Source organism: Candoia aspera, chromosome 12 (genome assembly GCF_035149785.1).
Source record: "Candoia aspera isolate rCanAsp1 chromosome 12, rCanAsp1.hap2, whole genome shotgun sequence".
NCBI lineage: Eukaryota > Metazoa > Chordata > Lepidosauria > Squamata > Boidae > Candoia > Candoia aspera.
In genome coordinates, this window is record NC_086164.1 from 16476274 (window position 1) to 16496350 (window position 20077).

The following is a 20077-nucleotide window of genomic DNA, read 5'->3' on the forward strand; positions in this document are numbered from 1 at the left end:
AGTGTTGCAATCGCTTTGTTTTACATGTGGCATTGCTCTTTCCTTGTGTTCCTAGCCGGGGCACAGGCTGTCTTCTCTTGTGCCAGGTACTCAGCATACTGCTTCTTCAAGAAGTCATCAGAAGTTCACCTTTGTTTTGCTTGCCAGAGATCTAACACTCATATGTGCCCTGCTGGTGTCTTTAAATTCTTTACAGGTAGTCCTCACTTAACAACCATTTGTTTAGTGATGGTTTGGACTTACGACGGTGCTGGAAAAGCGACTTATGACCTGTCCTCACACTTACAATGTCCCCACAGTCATGTGATCATGATTTGGGCGCTTGGCAACTGGTTTGCATTGATGACTGTCACAGCATCCCGTGGTCACATGATCACCATTTTCGACCTTCGCAGCCAGCTTCTGGCAAGCAAAATCAACGGGGAACCATGTGATTCACTTAACAACCACATGGTTTGCTTAACACCTGCAGTGATTTGCTTAACCACTGCCACAAAAAAGGTCGTAAAATCAGTTCAGATTTGCTTAATGACCACTTTGCTTGAAATTCTGGTCCCAGTTGTGGTTGTTAAGTGAGGACTACCTGCAATTCCAAAGCAAACGAATGACCTTCCATCAATGTGAATGTCTGCTTAGTTGCCCTACCTCGTTTGTGTGAACGTAATTGTTCAAGGACTTCCCCGGAGTTTGAGTTCTTTCCTTATTTCCTAGCATATCTTCTCCCACATAATGGCTGATAATTATCTATACCTTAAGCATATGCTAGCAAGTTATTCACACGAAACATCATCTTTAAACTATGGTTTCTTCACTTCGACCCAAATTCTGAATCTCTTCAACCTAATTTTTTTTTCCCTCAGAGCAGAAAACAAACTTCCTCTGCTTTTAAAATTGGTACTTGATGTGCCATAAGCATCCCATTATAGGCCATGAGTCAGATTCTCTGGAAAGATGCCAGAGTTACAATTTCCCCTTGCAAATTATTGGTGCTGTTCAAACTTGCAACTGTTTCCAAAATCAAGGGAATTTACGTGCTTGGATTCCTTGTCTTTTTTTTTTAAGTCACATCCAAGCTTTCAGGTTCCGGTTTGGACTTGCTTGAACCTTCTGTGAAAGCACCACGGCAGATCTGGGGTCTTATTCTTAAGGCTTCTATCTCTTGCAAGCAGGATCTTGAGGACAGACCCACTGCCTTTGCACTCTTTTATCTTTGTAACTCTAAAGCCATGAGCTGGGTGATGTGAACAGCCAACATGGGGGATTTCCCTGAATTTGGAAGGTGAATTCTTCTTAAGGACTCCAGGCACCTTGTCCCATATCTTTCCATGTGGGAGATGCTGCATCTTAGCTCACACGGACCTCGGGACCCAGAATTGCCTGCAGCCATTTGCTGGTCTCCTCAGTAACCATCTATTTCACGTAAGGTGGACTGTAGGTGGTCCGAGGAATGAATTCCAAGTGAGAAGCTATTTTGCGGTGTCTTCAGTTTAGATCCTGTTCACCAGCAGAATCTGAGTCTCCGAATGTAGGTTGTTGAGCCCAGTAGGACCTTAAGGAAAGCTTCCAGAGTGTAAGGTTTCAGGTACTGGAATGAGGTCCAGAAGACCTGGGTTTACACTCAGCCAAAGAAGTTTACAATGTGACTTTGAGCCAATTATTATCTCTCATCCCAACTTACCTCCTAAGCATGGGAAAAATGCAGGAAGGAAGTGTTCCCTGACCTCTATTGAGCTCCTGTTTAGATATGCAGTAACAAACAAAACCCCTACGGTGTCAAACTGGATGTCCATCAAGTCCAGTTCCCTAATACCAACGAAGTGTCCATGCATGACTTGAAGACACAGTATCCTTCCCTACCTGTATTTGGACTCAGAGTCCTAGAATTCCCCAACCAACTTGGCCTAGTTTACTGGGGAGTTCTGGGGGGTTTATTGGAAGCCAAGTGGGGCAAAGCTGTGACAGCCTGTTCTCATTATTGGTCTGTAGTATCTCATTTGGGAGTTGCATATAAGCATTATGGGTAGTTGCTGTTGTTCACGTGTGTTCTGGCAAATTAGTTGGCAGCTTTCTGGTCCATCATCCTGTTTTCTCATAATGAGCAAACTTGCTTCGATCTGCCCACCATGAAGACATTTTGAGGCATCTGAATGTGGTGGGAAGTAAGGCTCCTGACTGTCACCTTCCTTATTTACTTAACACGAAGCCATGGCTTGTTTCAGTCATGGTTTATGAAAGGCAAAAATATAAATTAGGCTCCTGGGTACTTTTTATTGAACAGACAGATTGAATCAATTTGATTCAACAAATCCATTTGACAATTCAGATTGAAAGTCACTTTGGTCAAATTGAACTGACAATTCCAGTAGGATCTTCAACCATCTTGACCATAAACCATGGATTAAAAACCACAATTACTTACACACCAAGTGATAATATGGCTTGCCTTGGGCTCAACATGATGTGTGAACCCAGCTCTGAGTCTAAGGCAGCCTTTGCATGAGACTAAACCCTGGAGGATCTAGTGGATGAGTGCACTTGCTGCCATCTTAGCACCGTCCCCCATGCATACGTCAAGTTTTGTGCTTACAGTTTTCTGAACCTTGAGCTGCCATTATTTGGGGCCAGTAGAAACTGAGATTCTTGGTCAAGGCTTGTAGTAGACTTAAATGTCACTTTCTGAAATCCCCTGTAATGATTGCCCTAGCCCCAAATACTCAGACTCACAAGAGGCTGCTAAATGAAATCTGATTTATTAGAGTACTAAAGACAAATACAGAGAAAGCTGAGAATGAGCAAAAGCACGCCAAATACAAACTTAAACCCTTGGTGCAAACGTATCCCGCCTCCCTCGTAACAGCCCCGCCCGGCACAGGTGCCAGCAATCGTCAGAGTTGCTAGCCTGGGAAAGTAACCTTGAGCGCAGTAGATAACACAAATACATTCCAAAGCAAAGCCAAAAGATAACCGTTCCCATCCTCCCCAGAAAGATGAAACACGCATCCAATTAATGACATGCGAAACGTTACGATGCATCAAAGACATTGAAACGGCGAACATGACATACCGCCTCCCTAAAAATACACCTAGGGACCTGGTTTTGTGGGATAAGCAGAGTGGAAGCGGGCCACCAAAACAGGGGAAGCTACATCTGGTGCAGCGACCCACTCTGGATGAGGGAAATGCTTCCAACGAACTAAATATTGCAAAGTATTTCGAAGGCGTCTAGAGTCCAGAATTTCTTTAACTTCGAAGTGTTGCTGACCATCAATCATGATGGGGGTGGGAGGTGGAGGTTGGCGATGCCAGCGGTCAGAAGGAATAGTCGGTTTGAGTAAGCTGCAATGAAAAACAGGGTGTAAGCGTTTAAGGTTATGAGGCAAGTCAAGTTTAAAAGTCACAGGGTTAATCTGAGCGATAATCGGGAAAGGACCCACAAACTTAGGCGCAAGTTTCTTTGAAGGTTGTGATGACTTGATAAACTTGGTAGAAAGGTACACCGAGTCCCCAACTTGGAATGCAGGTTGGGGGGCCCGCTTCCGATCAGCATACAATTTATAATCCGCTTGTGCATCAGCCAATGCCTTTTGAATCATGGGCCAGGAGTCAGCCAGTTGTGTTGTCCAATCATCTGGAGTGACTGCACCTGCCGGAGGTTGCGGTAGATCAGAGATAGGTACAAAGTCTTTACCCTGAGCTACCCGAAATGGGGTTTGGCCAGTGCTTTGATGCACTGCATTGTTGTAAGCCACTTCAGCAAACGGTAGGAGGTCTACCCAATTGTCCTGCTGATAATTCACAAAAGCTCGAAGGTACTGCTCTAGAGTAGAGTTAACCGCCTCAGTGGCCCCGTCCGTCTGAGGATGCCAAGCCGTGGACAGGGCTTGCTTCGTGCCTAACAGCTTGAGAAACGCCCGCCAAAATTGCGAGGTAAATTGTGTACCTCTGTCCGAAATCAAGCGGGAGGGACATCCGTGTAACCTGTACACGTGTACCAGGAATAGGCGAGCCAATTGACGTGCCGACGGAATGGACACGCAAGGGATGAAGTGAGCCTGTTTGGAGAAGTAGTCTTTGACCACCCAAATGACCGTTTTGCGTTGGCTGGGCGGTAGCTCGACAATAAAGTCCATGGAAATTTCCTCCCAAGGGGAAGAAGGGGCTGCCACCGGTTGCAGCAGTCCTTGGGGCTTGCCCACCTTGCGCTTGGACATTGCACAAACAGTGCAGGAGGCAATGTAGTCTTTAACATCTTTACGTAATGTGGGCCACCAGAATTGCCTCCGAACGAGGTGCAAGGTTTTTACAAACCCGAAGTGACCTGCGAGTTTGTCATCGTGTGAACGTAGTAACACATCTTTTCTGAGGCTTTCAGGAACGTAGAGGCGGTCGGATTTCCAAGCGAAGCCTCTGTCCAAAGTAACATTGTCTTTATTCGCAAGCAACCAAGTATCCGTTTTCAGTTCTTTTAGAAACTTTTGTTGCAACTGGGAGGGAATTGACAAAGCACTTGGCTGAACAGCGCTTGTGGTGGGCGGCTGCTGCGTGCGCGTTTGGCTTCGCGTCACAGCCTGCATGCCCAATTGGGGCGCCGTCCATAGGGTGCTTACCACATCTGGCGCTGCCCCAGAGTCCTGAGGTTGCCTTGACAAGGCATCAGCCAAGAAGTTCTTTTTCCCTGGAATAAATTTGAACTGAAAATTGAATCGATTGAAAAATTGAGCCCAACGAACCTGTTTGGGGCTCAGTTTTCGAGGGGTACTAAGAGCCTCCAAGTTTTTATGGTCAGTCCATACTTCAAAGGGATGATTTGCCCCTTCCAACAGATGCCGCCAAGCTTCTAATGCAGCTTTTACTGCAAATGCCTCCTTCTCCCAAACATGCCAACGCCTCTCAGTCTCGGAGAATTTGCGGGATAAGTAGGCACAGGGCTTGAGGCATCCTGCCTCGTCTTTTTGCATCAACAATGCCCCAACAGAATAATCGGAGGCATCTGCCTGTACAACAAACGGCTTTGAAGGATCAGGATGCTGTAAAATGGGCTCTTTGACGAAAGCTGCTTTCAGCCGCTCAAACGCCGTCTGACAAGCAGGCGTCCACCTCAACAGCGCTCCGGGATTCTTTACTCTCCTAGTATCTCCCACCCCTTTGGTTCGCAGCAGCTCAGTTAGGGGCAAGGCCATCTCAGCGAACCCCCTTATGAACAATCTGTAGTAGTTGCTGAACCCCAGGAAACTTTGAAGTTGCCTGCGGGTGCGGGGACTCTCCCAGTCCATGATAGCCTGCACCTTGGCAGGGTCCATTTCTATGCCTTTATCTGAAATCCTATACCCCAAGTAGTCAATTTGGGTCTGATGAAAGGCACATTTCGACAGCTTGGCATACAATTCAGCAGATCTGAGTTTACCCAATACTTGCTTTACCAGAGCTACATGCTCTTTCATGGTTTCAGTATAAATCAACACATCATCCAAATACACCAGTACACCTTTGAACAGATGTTCATGCAAAACTTCATTGATTAATTGCATAAATACCCCAGGGGCCCCAGCCAACCCAAACGGCAACACCTTATACTGGAAAGCTCCCAACGGGCAATTGAATGCAGTTTTCCACTCATCCCCCTCCTTGATTCGTACACGGTAGTAGGCTTCTCTTAAATCAAGCTTAGAGAAGATCTTTCCCTTGGCCAGATGTGACAACATGTCCTTTATCAATGGCAAGGGATATTTGTTGGAAATTGAGACGGCATTTAATCCGCGGAAATCCGTACAAAGTCTCAATGTCCCGTCCTTTTTTGGGCGAAAAAGAACCGGCGCCCCCACGGGTGAATTCGCCGGCTCAATAAATCCGCGCGCCAGATTTTTGTCCACAAATTCCCTCAACAGAGTCAGTTCCTTCTGCGTCATGGAATAAATTTTTGGTTTAGGCAATTGGGTGTTGGGCAGCAGTTCTATGGTACAGTCCGTCTTTCGATGGGGGGGCAACTGGTCAGCTTCCTTTTCACCGAATACATCAGCAAACATCCAGTACTCGGCCGGCAAGCCTTCCAGAGGAGAGGCCGGGTAAGGCGGAGTCGCAGCTGCCGCAACCCCCACCATCTCCTCTGGGGCACCCTTCCCCTCTGCCGCTTGATAAAACCCATCCCTAAACGTGATAGTTCGGTAAACCCAATTTATTTGGGGGTTTTGCTGCACCAACCAGGGTACCCCCAACACCACCAATGGTCCCCCTACAGGAGCCACGACAAAAGACAACCCTTCCTGGTGACTGCCCAGTTGCAAGGCTACACGCCCTGTAAAATGGGTGACCGGTTTGCCCCCTGCCATGGACCCATCCAATTGAGTAAAAGCGATGGGTCGTTGTAAAGGGAAAGTGGGGAGCTCCAAAGCCGCCACCACGTCGGGGTGCATAAGACACCGGGAACACCCCGAATCAATCATGGCCCATACTTCCACAGTCTTGGATTGGGAGCCCAATTTCAATTTCACCATGAGTATGCGGTAAGTGCCACTCACCGATGGAGGCTCGCGCCCGTCCTCTACCACCTGCCCAGCGGCGCCCTTTAGAGCAGGTGGCTGGCGTTTCCCGCCGGCTGCGGGATTTCGGTCTCCCCTTCAATTTCGTAGAACATCACATCGTCTCCCTCGGTTTCAGCCACCGCAGCTTTCTGTTTCCTCGGCAATGCAGGGGACTTTGCTGGCGGTTTTCCGGGCCGTTCCTCTACCTTTGCCTTCGGGCATGCTGCCACTCGATGCCCCTCCTTACCACATCTCAGACACAAGCCTTTTGCGTACCGCTTCTCCCGCTCCTCGTCCCAGGGTCGTTGTCCCGGTTTCCCCCCGGTGGTCGATGGGCGGCTGGGCTTCACCTCCCGCCCCGACTTGGCGGTCTTCCGCTGGGCAAAGATCTCCTGGGCATGTTCAGCCCTCCCCGCCAGCAGGATCCACTCATACAGCGTGTATGGGTCGTCCCTCCCCAGGGACCAGCGCAGCACCTCTGTATTCAAGCCATCCTTGAAGAGCTCGATAATGGTTGCTTGGGACCAGTCATCCACCTTCCCAGCTAGCGCTTTAAACTCCAAAGCATAATCGGCCACTGATCTGAACCCCTGCTTGAGTTCCTTCAGGGCTCGCTTTGCTCTCTCCTTTGCTAAGGGGTCCTCGAAGTGTTGCTTCAACGCCCCGAGGAACTCCTCGAGACTTTCCAGTTCAGGCGCCTCCGACTGGCACATCTGGACATACCAGTCTGCCGCCCTCCCCTTCAGTTTGGTGGCAATGGTGATGATCCTTGCCTTTTCCGATTGGAAAAACGCCCCCCATTCTTCCATATAGGCTTTCGCGTTCGTCAGGAAGAACGAGAGTTTGGTCGGGTCCCCATCAAACTTGACAGGGAAGTCTCGCATGCCGCCTCCCACCGGGCTGCGCCCCACCACCGGTGCTGCCGCGGCTTGTGTTTCCCTGGCTCGGGGCGGCACGGGGCCCCGGGGCGATCGCCCTGGCGATGCTGCGATTTCCATCTGGACCGACTGGTCCCCTTCGCGCCTCCGCACCACCCGTCGCCGTTCCGGGGACAGCCCCTGGGAAGAGGGGGTTGAATGCCTCTGGCTTGATTCTTCCCGGACCTCTCGCAATGAGGTCACATCCAAGCTCAGCTGTTTCAATATAGCCTCCAACGAATCCATTTTGGACTCCAACACTCGGATCCGATCCGGAGTGGGTGAGCCCTCCGTTGGCTGCACCTGCACCACGTTGGGGGATAATGGGTATCTCTGCTTCCAGGAGGGACCCCCCGCTGCCGTGGCATCTCCTTGGGTCTCATCCCAGGTGAGCAGCTCGCCCGGAGAATTTACGGTGGTCTCTGGGGCCGTTTTCAGCCCCCCGGCTTCACTCTCCGACTCGGAGCTCGCCTCCTCTCGGATGGCTGACAGCTCCCCACCTTGGGACGGTCGGCCGGACTGCCTCACGGTCGAGTCCGGTTCCCCTTCCTCCATCATCATGATGTCGGGTTCAGTCATCGCGGGCTCTCTCCCTCACAGGGTTAGACGCTTGTCTTTCCTGGACAGGGGCCAGCGGAGTTAGGAACTTAGATTCTCAGCTTTATGTAAGGATTGCCCCAGCCCCAAATACTCAGACTCACAAGAGGCTGCTAAATGAAATCTGATTTATTAGAGTACTAAAGACAAATACAGAGAAAGCTGAGAATGAGCAAAAGCACGCCAAATACAAACTTAAACCCTTGGTGCAAACGTATCCCGCCTCCCTCGTAACAGCCCCGCCCGGCACAGGTGCTAGCAATCGTCAGAGTTGCTAGCCTGGGAAAGTAACCTTGAGCGCAAAAGATAATACAAATACATTCCAAAGCAAAGCCAAAAGATAACCGTTCCCATCCTCCCCAGAAAGATGAAACACGCATCCAATTAATGACATGCGAAACGTTACGATGCATCAAAGACATTGAAACGGCGAACATGACATCCCCCAAAGGACAGGTGATATGACAAACCTAAGATGTTGATTAAGGAATCTCACACAGTGCAGGTAAGACACAGCACATCCTAGTTTGGGGCTTAGCATGTGGTCTGAATGCAGCCCAGAGTAGACACCGTAGTCAAGAATGCTTTTACCCACCTTGGGACTGTTACAGTTGGCCAAAGCCATTTCCATACCCATAAAACATTTTCAGATAACAATGGCATACAGGTAGCCCCTGACTCACAACCATTCATTTAGCGACCATTCAAAGTTACGACAGTGCTGGAAAAAGTGGCTTACAGTCGGTCCTCGCACTTATGACCATTGCAGCGGCCCTGTAGTCACGTTATCAAAATTCAGACACTTGGCAACTGTCTTGCACTTACGATGGTTGCAGCATGCCTGGGTCATGTGGTCACCATTTGCAACCTTCCCAGCCGGCTTCTGACAAGCAATTTCAATGGGGGAAGCCAGATTCACTCAACGACTGCGGTTATTTGCTTAACAACCACAGTGATTCGCTTAATGACTGTGGGAAAAAAGGGCTGTAAAATTGATGTGACTCACTTAACAACTGCCTCTCTTAGCAACAGATGTTCCAGTCCCAATTGTGGTCATAAGTCGAGGACTACATATTTCTTCTCAGTGCTTCAGTCTTTGCCTCATCTCAACTCAACCTCTTCTTCACCTTGCTGCCCCTGTGGCCAGTTTTCAAGATATTGGGCAGAACAGCAGAAGTGCATCCCACAATTGCATGATTTGTGCACAGAGTAAACAAGCAGCCATTTATACACAAAGTGACTGCAAGTCCCAGAAAACCATGTGAAACTCCCCTTTTCAAACACGTTGCTCCTTAATATATTTTTAAAGCTCTGAATTGCTCAAGTTCCCAACTTCCCAGCTGGGAAACTGTTTCCAACAGTAGGCGGAGCTTTTTCCTGGGTTCCATCCGCCAGAACCCATATTTTATTTTGACTTTTGAGCTATGCACACTAGTGGTGCAAAAAATGTTTTGATTGTTAAATGCTCCAAGCTTGAAACCCCATTTTGGCTTCAGATCAGCCTTCCTCAGCTGCTAGAACAACGTGAGCTCCAGACAAGGCCAGTTTGGAACTCAGAACACCTCTAGTGGAATCGGGACACCAGCCTAAGGTTTCCTCTTAAGGTCAGAAGAACCTGATTCAGACTCAAAATGCCTTGAATTTTGAAAAGTTTGGCTCACCCCTAGCTGCCAGCGTTATTTCGTAGTGAATGTGGTGGTTTTTTTTCACAGTGACTGTTGTGCTTGGTCAATAATGGGCTTTATTTGATTTGGCTTAGCTCAGAGTGGTTCAGCCAAGAAACCACACTTGGCTGAGAACCTAAATTGCAGGGCTGAAATTCAGCATCAAACTGCTAATAATGCTGCTATGATTTCAGATTTTTCTTAAACGTGCACACAATAAGAGAGGTGAATTTACCCCTCCCAAAGTCTTAAGGCACTTGTTTTCCTGGAGTTAAAGACCCTCTGAAGTGTGGCTTGACCCCTGGTGACTTTACAAAAACATCTGTAGTTTTATTATTATTATTATTATTATTATTATTATTTTTGCAGCAACACGGCTGTAGTTTGCCACTGTCTTTTTCTGAGACTTCTCCCTCTAGCCTACAGTCCTAGTCTCCATCCAGATATTAACCAGATCTGACCCTGCTTAGTTTCCAGAGAAGGGTAGCTTGGCACTTCCACCTTCTGGGAATTACAAACTTCCCTAAGCTCAACTAGTCTCTTGGCGATTTCTTGGAATTGTCCATGTGGATTCCTTGGCACCACTGCAGAAATGAAGCATTTCTTTGGCAATGTTTTTTCAATGTTCCAGTCTAGTCTACAACCTCAGAATTCCCCCGTGACCATTTGTCTAATTCAGTGTTTCTCAACCTCAGCAACTTTAAGATGTGTGAACTTCAACTCCCCAAATTCCCCAGCCAGCCATGGTCTAATTATTAACAAGGGCCACCCTCCTTAGTTTTGTAAGATTGGCCAAGGCTGACTGGGCCTTGCCATCTAGGTGGCACCTGCTTTACTAACCCTGTCCAAAACTCTAGAAAAAGTGGATTCACATTTTTGGCCCTCTCTATCCTTGGGGGACATCACAGCCATGCCCTCTTTCTCTGAACAAAGGGAGAAAGAAAGAGCCTGTCTCCCCAGCATTGATGTGTATGAATCCATGCAATGTTTTCAGCCTATATTCTGCTCCAGAGAAAAGCCTGTCCAAACCAATGGAGATTCTTATAGATGCTAATTCATATTGAGAAATTGATAGAACTCTTCTGTTCCTTGGATTTTTTTTTCTCCCAGATGGCACAGTTCATGGAAGCAGGTTTTGATATTGCTTCTGGTGCTTTGCATTGAAAATAAATCCTTTTATCCACCAGCAGAAAACAAGTCTGCCGCTATAGTGTGTGAAGCAAACAGAATATAGCAAATAATTGTATTGCTGTCCCCCTTGGGAGTTCTCATCCAAGCTAATGAAAGAGAATTTACTTTCAAAATTTATTTCAGTGAATAAAACTTTCATAGATATTCTTCTAAGTGGAATAAGTTGTTATTCAGTGGTTAGATGACCAAGGCATGCATATGTGGGGGTGTGGGGGAGAGGGAGGGAAAGAGAGAGAGAATGTCCTGTTTTTCAGAGTCCAGTCTTCATGGCCTCACATGCTTTCATTCAACCTGCCAAAAAGGCATCCCATGGGGCTTCTTCAGAAATGGGAAATGTGGACAGCCAGGATGGATTCAGATGTACTTGGTTATAGCAAGTCTCATGCAAAGAAAGCTAAAGAGGGAAACCAAGCCAGACCATTAAGGCTGTACAAAACCAAAAATTGCAGGATGAAATAGGACAGTTTGGGGGCTAGGCTGCCTCCAGGAGACACAATCTGTTTCTGTTTGGGAGGATTAACTTCTGGAAAACCTGCCAGCCCACCCCCAGATCAGCTGTCTTGGCATGATAATCCAGTGGAAGAGCAGAACCTTCTGGAGTTTGTAGGAACACTCTCTCCCCAGAAGAGTTGGGATGGATGGACTTGGTTACAACAGAAATGAGCATGCCACCGAGAGCCTAAAAGGCCAGGCTGAACATGGGTCAACCTGGAGAAAGCATGCTTGTGTTGTTAAGAGTCGACACCAGCTTGATGGGACTTAATCTGATCAAGCAATCACGGGCCATCAAGATCAGCTATGTGAGCTTTCCCTTTCCCAACTGTATCCAACTGATTGTGGGCTAATATTTTATGAACTAGAACCCAAGCTTCCTTTTTTCCCTTTTTGATTGGAAGGCTGCTGGCATGAATGCTTCTATCGTATTACATCTGCTTTCCACCAAAGCCTTTTGGCAGACGAGTGGGATGTGATTGCTATGGATCAATAAAATAAAAGGCAGCATGGTGGCAATTCTAGTGCACCTCTCTCCTCTTCAGTAGAGAAACAAAGCAATGTGGTAATAAAATTTGAATAATAAATAAATGTGGAATTTTTCTAGGGTACAGTGGATGTTGTTAGTGCTAGTCCTGGTGGGATTTTTGGTGGTAAACACAGGGAAACAATTCCTCCAAAAGAGGCTGCAGTTAACTAATGTATCCTGATTTCCCTAGACTCATCTTTTCAGATGTACATATGATCTGTTAAGACAAGCCTGAACTTACCCTGCTCTGTTATTTAATTTTCTTGTATGTAGCTTCACACACACACACACACACACACACTTGATCTAGTTTGACTTTGCCCCAGTGTTTTGACAGCAATAGCCATTGAAAAACAATTATAGTGCAGATCCTTTGCAGATTTCCAACTGGACTAAAGTGACACCTCGGTTTCAGCTTTCCAGGGAAAGAAAACTTCAGGCAACCACAATGCAATTCAAATTTTGCTGAACCTTGGAATCCTAAGGAGAGTGGCTGAGAGTAGTTTTAATATCATTATTATCACTGGATCATTGTCATCCTCTGCATCTCAGTCCCGGTCCAGTAGAAGAAGAAGGTGTAAGTGATTGGTAATGAGTATAATAAAATAACAAATTGGTAATTTATGATTCTGGCTGTGGCATTTTGCACGGGAAGTGTAAGGAAAGGGATTGTGAGGAGTCTGAGGAAGAAAAGAAGGTCATTTGGACATCAGCAAGCAGCTGAGAGAAGAGCTTTTCAGTGGTTTAGTTCACAAATGACAGTTGAGTCTGGGTTGCAGAAAGGCCAGGGAGAAAAAGTCAGATACTCCACCTTAAAGGACTTGCTAATAAAGGAGAGCTGGAAGTTCCTATCACAGTTTCCAAGGCTGTGTACATTAGCCCTAATTCTTGCATTAAACCATCTTGCTGAAATCTCTGCGATGCTTGATTCTTCGACAGAGGTGGTGGTACGTTGACATAAATTAAGCCATAATACCATTTCAATCAATCCCAAGATTCTGTGCTGCCTAGGGAACGGCTCATTCATGGTTGTTCCTTTTTTGGGGACAGGGTGATCGAGGTTTCCCAGGTTTGCAAGGCCAGCCCGGTTTGCCTGGTTTCCCTGGACCAGAAGGGCCATCTGGACCCCGCGGCGAAAAGGTGAGTGATTGTAAAGAGCCATTTTGGGTGCTACAATTTATGTGTTTATTTGTTTATTTGTTTATTTATTTGATTTCTATAGCCGCCCATCTCAGCGAGTGACTCTGGGCGGCTTACAACAATAAAACTATAAAACAATTAAAACAATTACAATTAAAACAGTTAAAATATAAAATAAATACAAAATAAATATACATGGCTGCCAAGCAAGCAATGCATGGATGTTAATACAGCCAAGAGGTGGGACCATCCACACGCTCAAGGCCCCAGGCCCCGGGCACAAAGCCAGGTCTTCACGGCCTTACGAAAGGCCAACAGGGTCGGGGACATCCTAATTTCTGGAGGGAGGATGTTCCAGAGGGCAGGCGCTACAGAAGAGAAGGCACGCCTTCTAGTTCCCGCCAACCGACACTCCCTGGTTGATGGGGCCTGCAGCATACCCAACCTACTAGATTGAATTGGATGGGCAGAAACAACTGGGAGAAGGCGGTTCCTTAGGTAACCTGGCCCCAAGCCACAAAGGGCTTTAAAGGTGACAACCAGCACCTTGAATTGCACCCGGAAGCACACTGGCAACCAATGCAGCTCACGTAGTAGTGGTGTGACATGTGTCGAGTACCCGACACCATTTACTATCCGTGCAGCGGCATTCTGCACCAGTTGAAGCTTCCGAATGCTCTTCAAGGGCAGCCCCAAGTAGAGCGCGTAATTGCAGGGCGTAGCCACCTTGGATGAGCTCTTTTCAGATGTTCATTTTGCTTTCTGCTAGGACTAGAGAGCCTGCTTGGTGTAATGGTCAAGGCACCAGGCTAGAAACCAGGAGACTGTAAGTTCTAGTCCCACCTTAGGTATGAAGCCAACTGGGTGACAGTGGCAAATGGCCAACCACTTCTGGAATCATGCCAAGAAACCTGCAGGGACATATCCAGGCAGTTGCCAGGCTTCAAAACCTAACTTGAAGGTACACACCCACATCCAGGAGACTAGTGGGCTTCCTAGGGCAGTTGGTTTGCCACTGTGAGAACACACTGCTGGACTAAATTGGCCAGAGGCCTGACCCAGCAGGGCACTGCTTACGTTCTCATGTTCTTAACCAGGTCAGGAGTAGGCAGAGCAAACTCCTCCTTGTTGAAGACGCCACATGGACCAGCAGGGACCATTGGATATCTGCTTTTCTAGAAAACATTCTGTTCTTGCCATCAAAGGCCTTGGTCACTCTTTGTCTTCCTCTTCTTGCAGGGTGATAGTGGACTTTCAGGGCCCACAGGACCCAAAGGCATTCGAGTAAGTGATGTTTTTGATTTCTGGAATAAAGCAGAAAGTAGATATGAGCCATGGAGAGTTGCTTTTGATGGTGACATACAAGCATGTTACATACATACGTATGTGCATAAATACCAAAGATTTAAGTGATAGAGTTCCCTGTTGTCCCAAGGTTTTACGCTTTCTCAGTCATGCTGCTTGAGCAGAGCAAACCTCAGTGGTGTTTATTATAATATGGCTGTATAAATATGATAAAGAAACTAAATAAATAAAAAGTAATTCCTGGTTCTTTCTTTGTCTTTTCTATCCCTTTTGAACGTTTGCTTTCTGATAGTGAGTAATTCCCAGCTAATTTCCTAATTTTCAGAATGCACCTGGACATTATTTTCTTTGTGTTGCATCTGAAACAAGATATCCTAAACATTCAGGAGCAAAGATACGAGAAAAAAAAAATCAGAATGAGAATATATATATATATATTCTGCCCACCAGTTAGACCATGTGGATTTTTTTAACCTTTATTTCATAGACTAACTTTTTTTTTAAGTCGTGTTAATTTTACAGGTATAAAGATGTGAAAAGTTTTTCTACCAGCTAAAACTGATTAAATTGAAATATTCGATGGGGAAAACACTAGCATGAAGCACTCTTGAAAATAATTCCAAGTATTTGTTTGAAAGAGATGTTTAGTTGAATGATAACTCCCAGCATTTAAATAAAACCAATCTATGTATGAGAGCCCGTTTGGGGTAGAGGTGAAGGCTCCAGGCTAGAAACCAGGAGACTGGGAGTTCTAGTCCTGCCTTAGGCACGAAGCCAGCTGGGTGACCTTGGGCCAGTCCCTCTCGCTCAGCCCTAGGAAGCCAATGGCTAGCCACTTCTGAAATCTTGCCAAGAAAACTGCAGGGACTCGTCCAGGCAGGAGTCAAGGTTGACTCGAAGGAACAAACAAACAAACAAAACTCTATGTGTGTGTAGAAGGAGGAGGGAATGGCCTTGATGGACAGGAGGAAGACCCTCTGACAAGGCAACGGTCAGATAAAAGAGGACTGAGCCTGGGGCAAGAATGTAACATATGTAAACATCCCAGACAAGCCCCTGCCTAGTTCTCATGAAGCTAAAGGGAGAGAAGGGGGAGGCACATTCAAACTTGCCGGAGTCTGTCACTATAACTTTACAGTAAAAGTAGCAGTGAGCTACACGAATTTGGTTTCCTGGTCTCGTCTGCCTTGAAGGGCCGACAGTATGCTTTTAAGAATAGTTACTTGGGTGGGCAAAACTAATCACCACTCACTATCCTTAATCCTCTGTTTATTAATTGCATTTTGTGAAGTGGCATTTCCAAAGATGGAAGCGTCTGCAGAAAAATTTATCAGCAGAAAACTTTGGAGGGATTTTTTCTGTTTTCTAACCTAACTTCGGGACGCGGTGGCGCTGCAGGTTAAACCGCTGAGCTGCCGATCGGAAGGTCGGCGGTTCGAAACCGCGCGGCGGGGTGAGCTCCCGTTGCTCGTCCCAGCTCCTGCTCACCTAGCAGTTTGAAAACATGCCAATGCGAGTAGATCAATAGGTACCGCTTCGGCGGGAAGGTAACGGCGTTCCGTGTCGTCATGCTGGCCACATGACCCGGAAGTGTCCTATGGACAACGCCGGCTCCAAGGCTTAGAAACGGAGATGAGCACCGCCCCCTAGAGTCGGACACGACTGGACTTTACGTCAAGGGAAACCTTTACCTTTACTAACCTAACTTCACGCCTTTTCCATGACCCATATGATGCAGGTTTTCTCGCTGGCAATCTGATCTCAGACTGGCTCGAGAGTGTCTGCTCTGGAGCCTTTTTAAAAATAATACGGTGTTTTCCTCTCTCAGGTATCTGAACTTATCTGTGATTTTTCATCTGTAGGGACCCCCAGGTTTACCAGGTTTTCCAGGAACACCAGGGCTTCCTGTAAGTAAATTGCATTACAGATATGGTGGCAGAATGACAATCTTTTTTAAAACAAGCAAACAAACATCATCCAATCAACTTCTGCTACTCTTCTTTCCATATGCAGGGACTACCAGGTCAGGATGGACCCCCAGGTCTCCAAGGTATCCCAGGATGCAATGGCACAAAGGTGGGATTGGCTCATTTGTAAACATACAGCTCTCCTAACTCACGTGGGAAAATCACTCTGTGATCACAGCGGAACAGGACGAATGCGCACATTTGAAATTTTGCAAATATGGTAGCAATACTTGCCCAAAATGGCTGTCTCAGGGGCCGGCCGCCTTGTAAAATGGCTGCCCTGGGAACATTTTCAGCCAGCGTTCATTATAATGCTTCTTGTAAAAGATGGGTGGTCCCCTAGGAGCCTTTTGTTTGCAAAGGGAAGTAGACAGAGGAAATTCCCACTGTGGCACTTAAAAAGTGATTGGCAACCTGCAATCAGCAGGTCAAATGTGGTCAACCAAACCTCCTCCTTGGGATCTTTCAATCTGCAAAGATTGCACTGATGAAATTCAATGGTAAAATACCCGATAACGGTGGTGGAATTTTCTGTATAAACAAGCAAACAATGGAATAGATGCAATAGAGATAGATTTGAAATTGTGCCTACTTTGGTTTTGATTCCAAAAACAATGTTGGGGCGGGGGGGAGAGAACCGACAATTCTGGCTCTGCTTCCTTTGAGATAAATTCCAAGGTAATATCTCGACTCTTCTTTTCATTTAGATGATCTAATAGCTTTGAATAAATAAGTGGCATAGATGTCAGCTTGACATTTCTGCTCCAGTCTTCTGATGAGGCTAATCACAGGAGTAGCAACTGGAGGAATGTTCTCTGTCCTTGACTTTGATTTCCAAATACAGCTGCAAAGTGGAAGTAATCCATGGGTTCATGAAAAAGTTGAACAGTAAATGGCAAAATTTGTCATTTATCTCAAGTGCTTTGAGGTATGGGAAGGATATTCAATGCGTCAGATTCAGTTCCAAAAGAAAGTGCTTTGGAATGCAGGACGTACAGTAGACATTGTCTCTGTTCTAGCTCTTTAAAACAGCAGCTTCTTTTCCTAGGATCCCATAATTAATGCCTAGAGCTGCTTCGTTTTTGGCTCAGTCATGTTTCCAAAGCTTTTTAACATTGCAGGGTAGAAAGTCAAGCCAATAGTAATCTGTGGTTCTAAACAGGAACCCGTGTAACCCCAGCCAACTGCAAGAATTAATCTTTTGTCCCATGGAGGGGAAGCACTTGACCTCAGTGGCACTCTCAAGATGGAATTGTGGGCACAGGACCATGTTAGTCTATGGTGGCAAGAAAGGGCTCTAATGAAAGTTTTCCTTCTGTCTTCTTTAGGGAGAACATGGCTTTCCAGGCAGCCCAGGTTTCCCAGGTTTGCAGGGTCCCCCTGTAAGTAAAGGAAATATCTTCTTGTCACTCTTAACTATAAACTTGTTCTGAATTTGTGCTTGAAGCCTTAGCCTGATTGTTTACTGCAGCATATGCTATGTTCTTATTAACTCTGTAGATGGCTCAGCGGCCAAATGGAGAAGAGTAGAATATTAGTTTTGATTATGGTGGGGTGCCAATAGAATCCATCTATCAATAATGTCTCCATTGCTTTTTCGTGGAGCTTCCAAAAATGGTTTACATTCTATGATAGGTAACTTGTGATTCTCTAGAGCAGTGTTCCTCAACCTCGGCAACTTGAAGATGTGTGGACTTCAACTCCAAGAATTCCCATCCTGGCTGGGGAATTCTGGGAGTTGAAGTCCACACATCTTCAAGTTGCTAAGGTTGAGAAACACTAGATATTGCTGATCACAGAATTCTGGGCTGTCAGCCACACCTGAGAATACTGGAAATTGTAATTCAGCAACATCTAATGAGCCACAGGTTCCCTGGACCTGATATTGAGATTTTTTTTTTAATTAAATCTGCATTCTACTTCCTCCTTGAGCTGGGAGGAATCTCTGTTGAAAATGATGAGTCTTCTTTCTAAGTTGACCTTTCCAAGATTTAGGACAAATCAACCCAGACGTTAAAAGGCAGCAGACATGATTAAGAGCCAGATAAAAAACAATCAGCTGGTTTCAAATTCAGTCTAAAAAGCCTGGGAGAATACAAAGATATTTATTTGGGGGCATAGGCCAACAGAGGAGGTGCGAGATTAATCTCTTTCTGGAAAGTTTTCTATTAATTATTGGTGTCATGCAGAAGTGCTCTGCCGATGTTTGTAAGATACAGAAAATTCTGTACAGGTCCTGTATAGACTAAGATCCCAAATTTTAAACTATAAATGTCAAAAAGAAGTAGCATATTCCACATTCTCAAAATGCCTATATTTAAGTCCATTCTTTAGCTACTTCAGTCTTTCCACGGAATTTAGAGGAGACAGCCTGAGCTGACACAATTTTGCCTCCTTTTTATTCTAATTAAACATGGAAGGGAAGGGAAGGGAAGGGCTGAGAGTCAGATCTGCTCAGTCCAAACTAGATTCCAGTTTTCTGAATTCCCAGCTTATTCTTAATTCTTGATCTCTCCTTTTCCTGCAGGGTCACCCTGGTTTGCCAGGAATGAAAGTAAGTTTTTTTTCCAGAGTATAGAATCAACAGTTTAACCATGTTGCCTCCTCTCATTATTGGTAGCTTTGGGGAGTGGTCACTGATTTTTCTGTTTGTTTGTTTTTTTACGTTGCTATCAGATGTAAATACATTTCTGAAATAAAAGAACTGGCAAGCCAGCATTGGCACTGATGCTAAGACAGATGCATTATGGGCCTCTCAGATGTCTCCAATACTGTGCTGAAACATGACCTGAGATTTCCTGGAATTCCCTACTCCCATTCCATTTTTCCCTTGCAGGATTTTGTATTTCTGCTTTTCTTATTATAAGCAGTCCTGCAATTTGGATTTTTTTCCCTTCTTTTGCAAATTTCTCCAGTTCTTTACAGCCTTCTTGGTGCCCATAATCTGGAAAAAAGAAATCATGGGAGTTCTTTCATCCTGGGATTTCACCAAAATGTGAGAAGCCGCAGAAGAAAAACAATGTCCTGATTTCCTCCTCTCTCCCTGACCTCTCCTGACCTCTGTCCTTGGTGCCACAAATTTAACATGAAATTTAACATTGCTAAATAAAGGGTTATACAATGAATGACATTCACACACATTCTTTTGCCCCCTGGTAGCTAAGCTAAATGCAAGAAACTGGCATCCCATTTAACAAAGCTTTCACCAAACATTTCTTGGCATTGAAACAACTCCTATCAAATGGAATGATAATGGTTGTTCATTAACGAGCTGTGTCTAGCTAGCAAGTTTGCATCTTGCATGAGCCTCATTAATTTTCTGAACATTTACATTCATGAACTTTCTATTCTTTTGCTGGCGTTTTCCAACTCCTTAGTATTGTCCCAGTCTAGAAGTATAGTCTAAGTTATTGCCTAACACCTTAATTTGCCTAATGCCTTAATTTGCCTGTTCAGACATTACATTGAACCTTAGCTAATGCAGGTGATGGTTTGCAAACCCAACTTTAAAACTAGGGTGTTTTTATTCTTATCAGTTTTTCAGCTCAGGCATCCTGCCAAACTGTAATCGAGCTTTGATGTGGTATCTGCATTGAATCTCAGAAGTTTCCTAAGCAGGAGACAAGACCAACACAGTCAATTAAATGCTTGCATGGCTGTTCGTTGGATTAAAAAATCCTTTCTATGTACTTTTGAAAGTATATTTCATTTAAACATAATTGCATTCTGGTAATATTTTCAAGCTGAATAAAGTCAG

The 20077-nt window shown here is 45.7% G+C and overlaps 1 protein-coding gene across 3 annotated transcripts in view; it reads left to right on the plus strand.

Moving 5' to 3' along the window:
* COL4A5 (collagen type IV alpha 5 chain) overlaps positions 1-20077 on the plus strand; it is a 669904-nt gene that overhangs the window by 42525 nt on the left and 607302 nt on the right. For all 3 annotated transcript variants that reach the window (XM_063313536.1, XM_063313535.1, XM_063313533.1), the window contains exons 3-8: positions 12959-13048; positions 14288-14332; positions 16216-16260; positions 16367-16429; positions 17649-17702; positions 18848-18874. In XM_063313536.1, coding sequence (XP_063169606.1) covers positions 12959-13048; positions 14288-14332; positions 16216-16260; positions 16367-16429; positions 17649-17702; positions 18848-18874 — 324 coding nt within the window. The remainder of the gene's footprint in view (positions 1-12958; positions 13049-14287; positions 14333-16215; positions 16261-16366; positions 16430-17648; positions 17703-18847; positions 18875-20077) is intronic.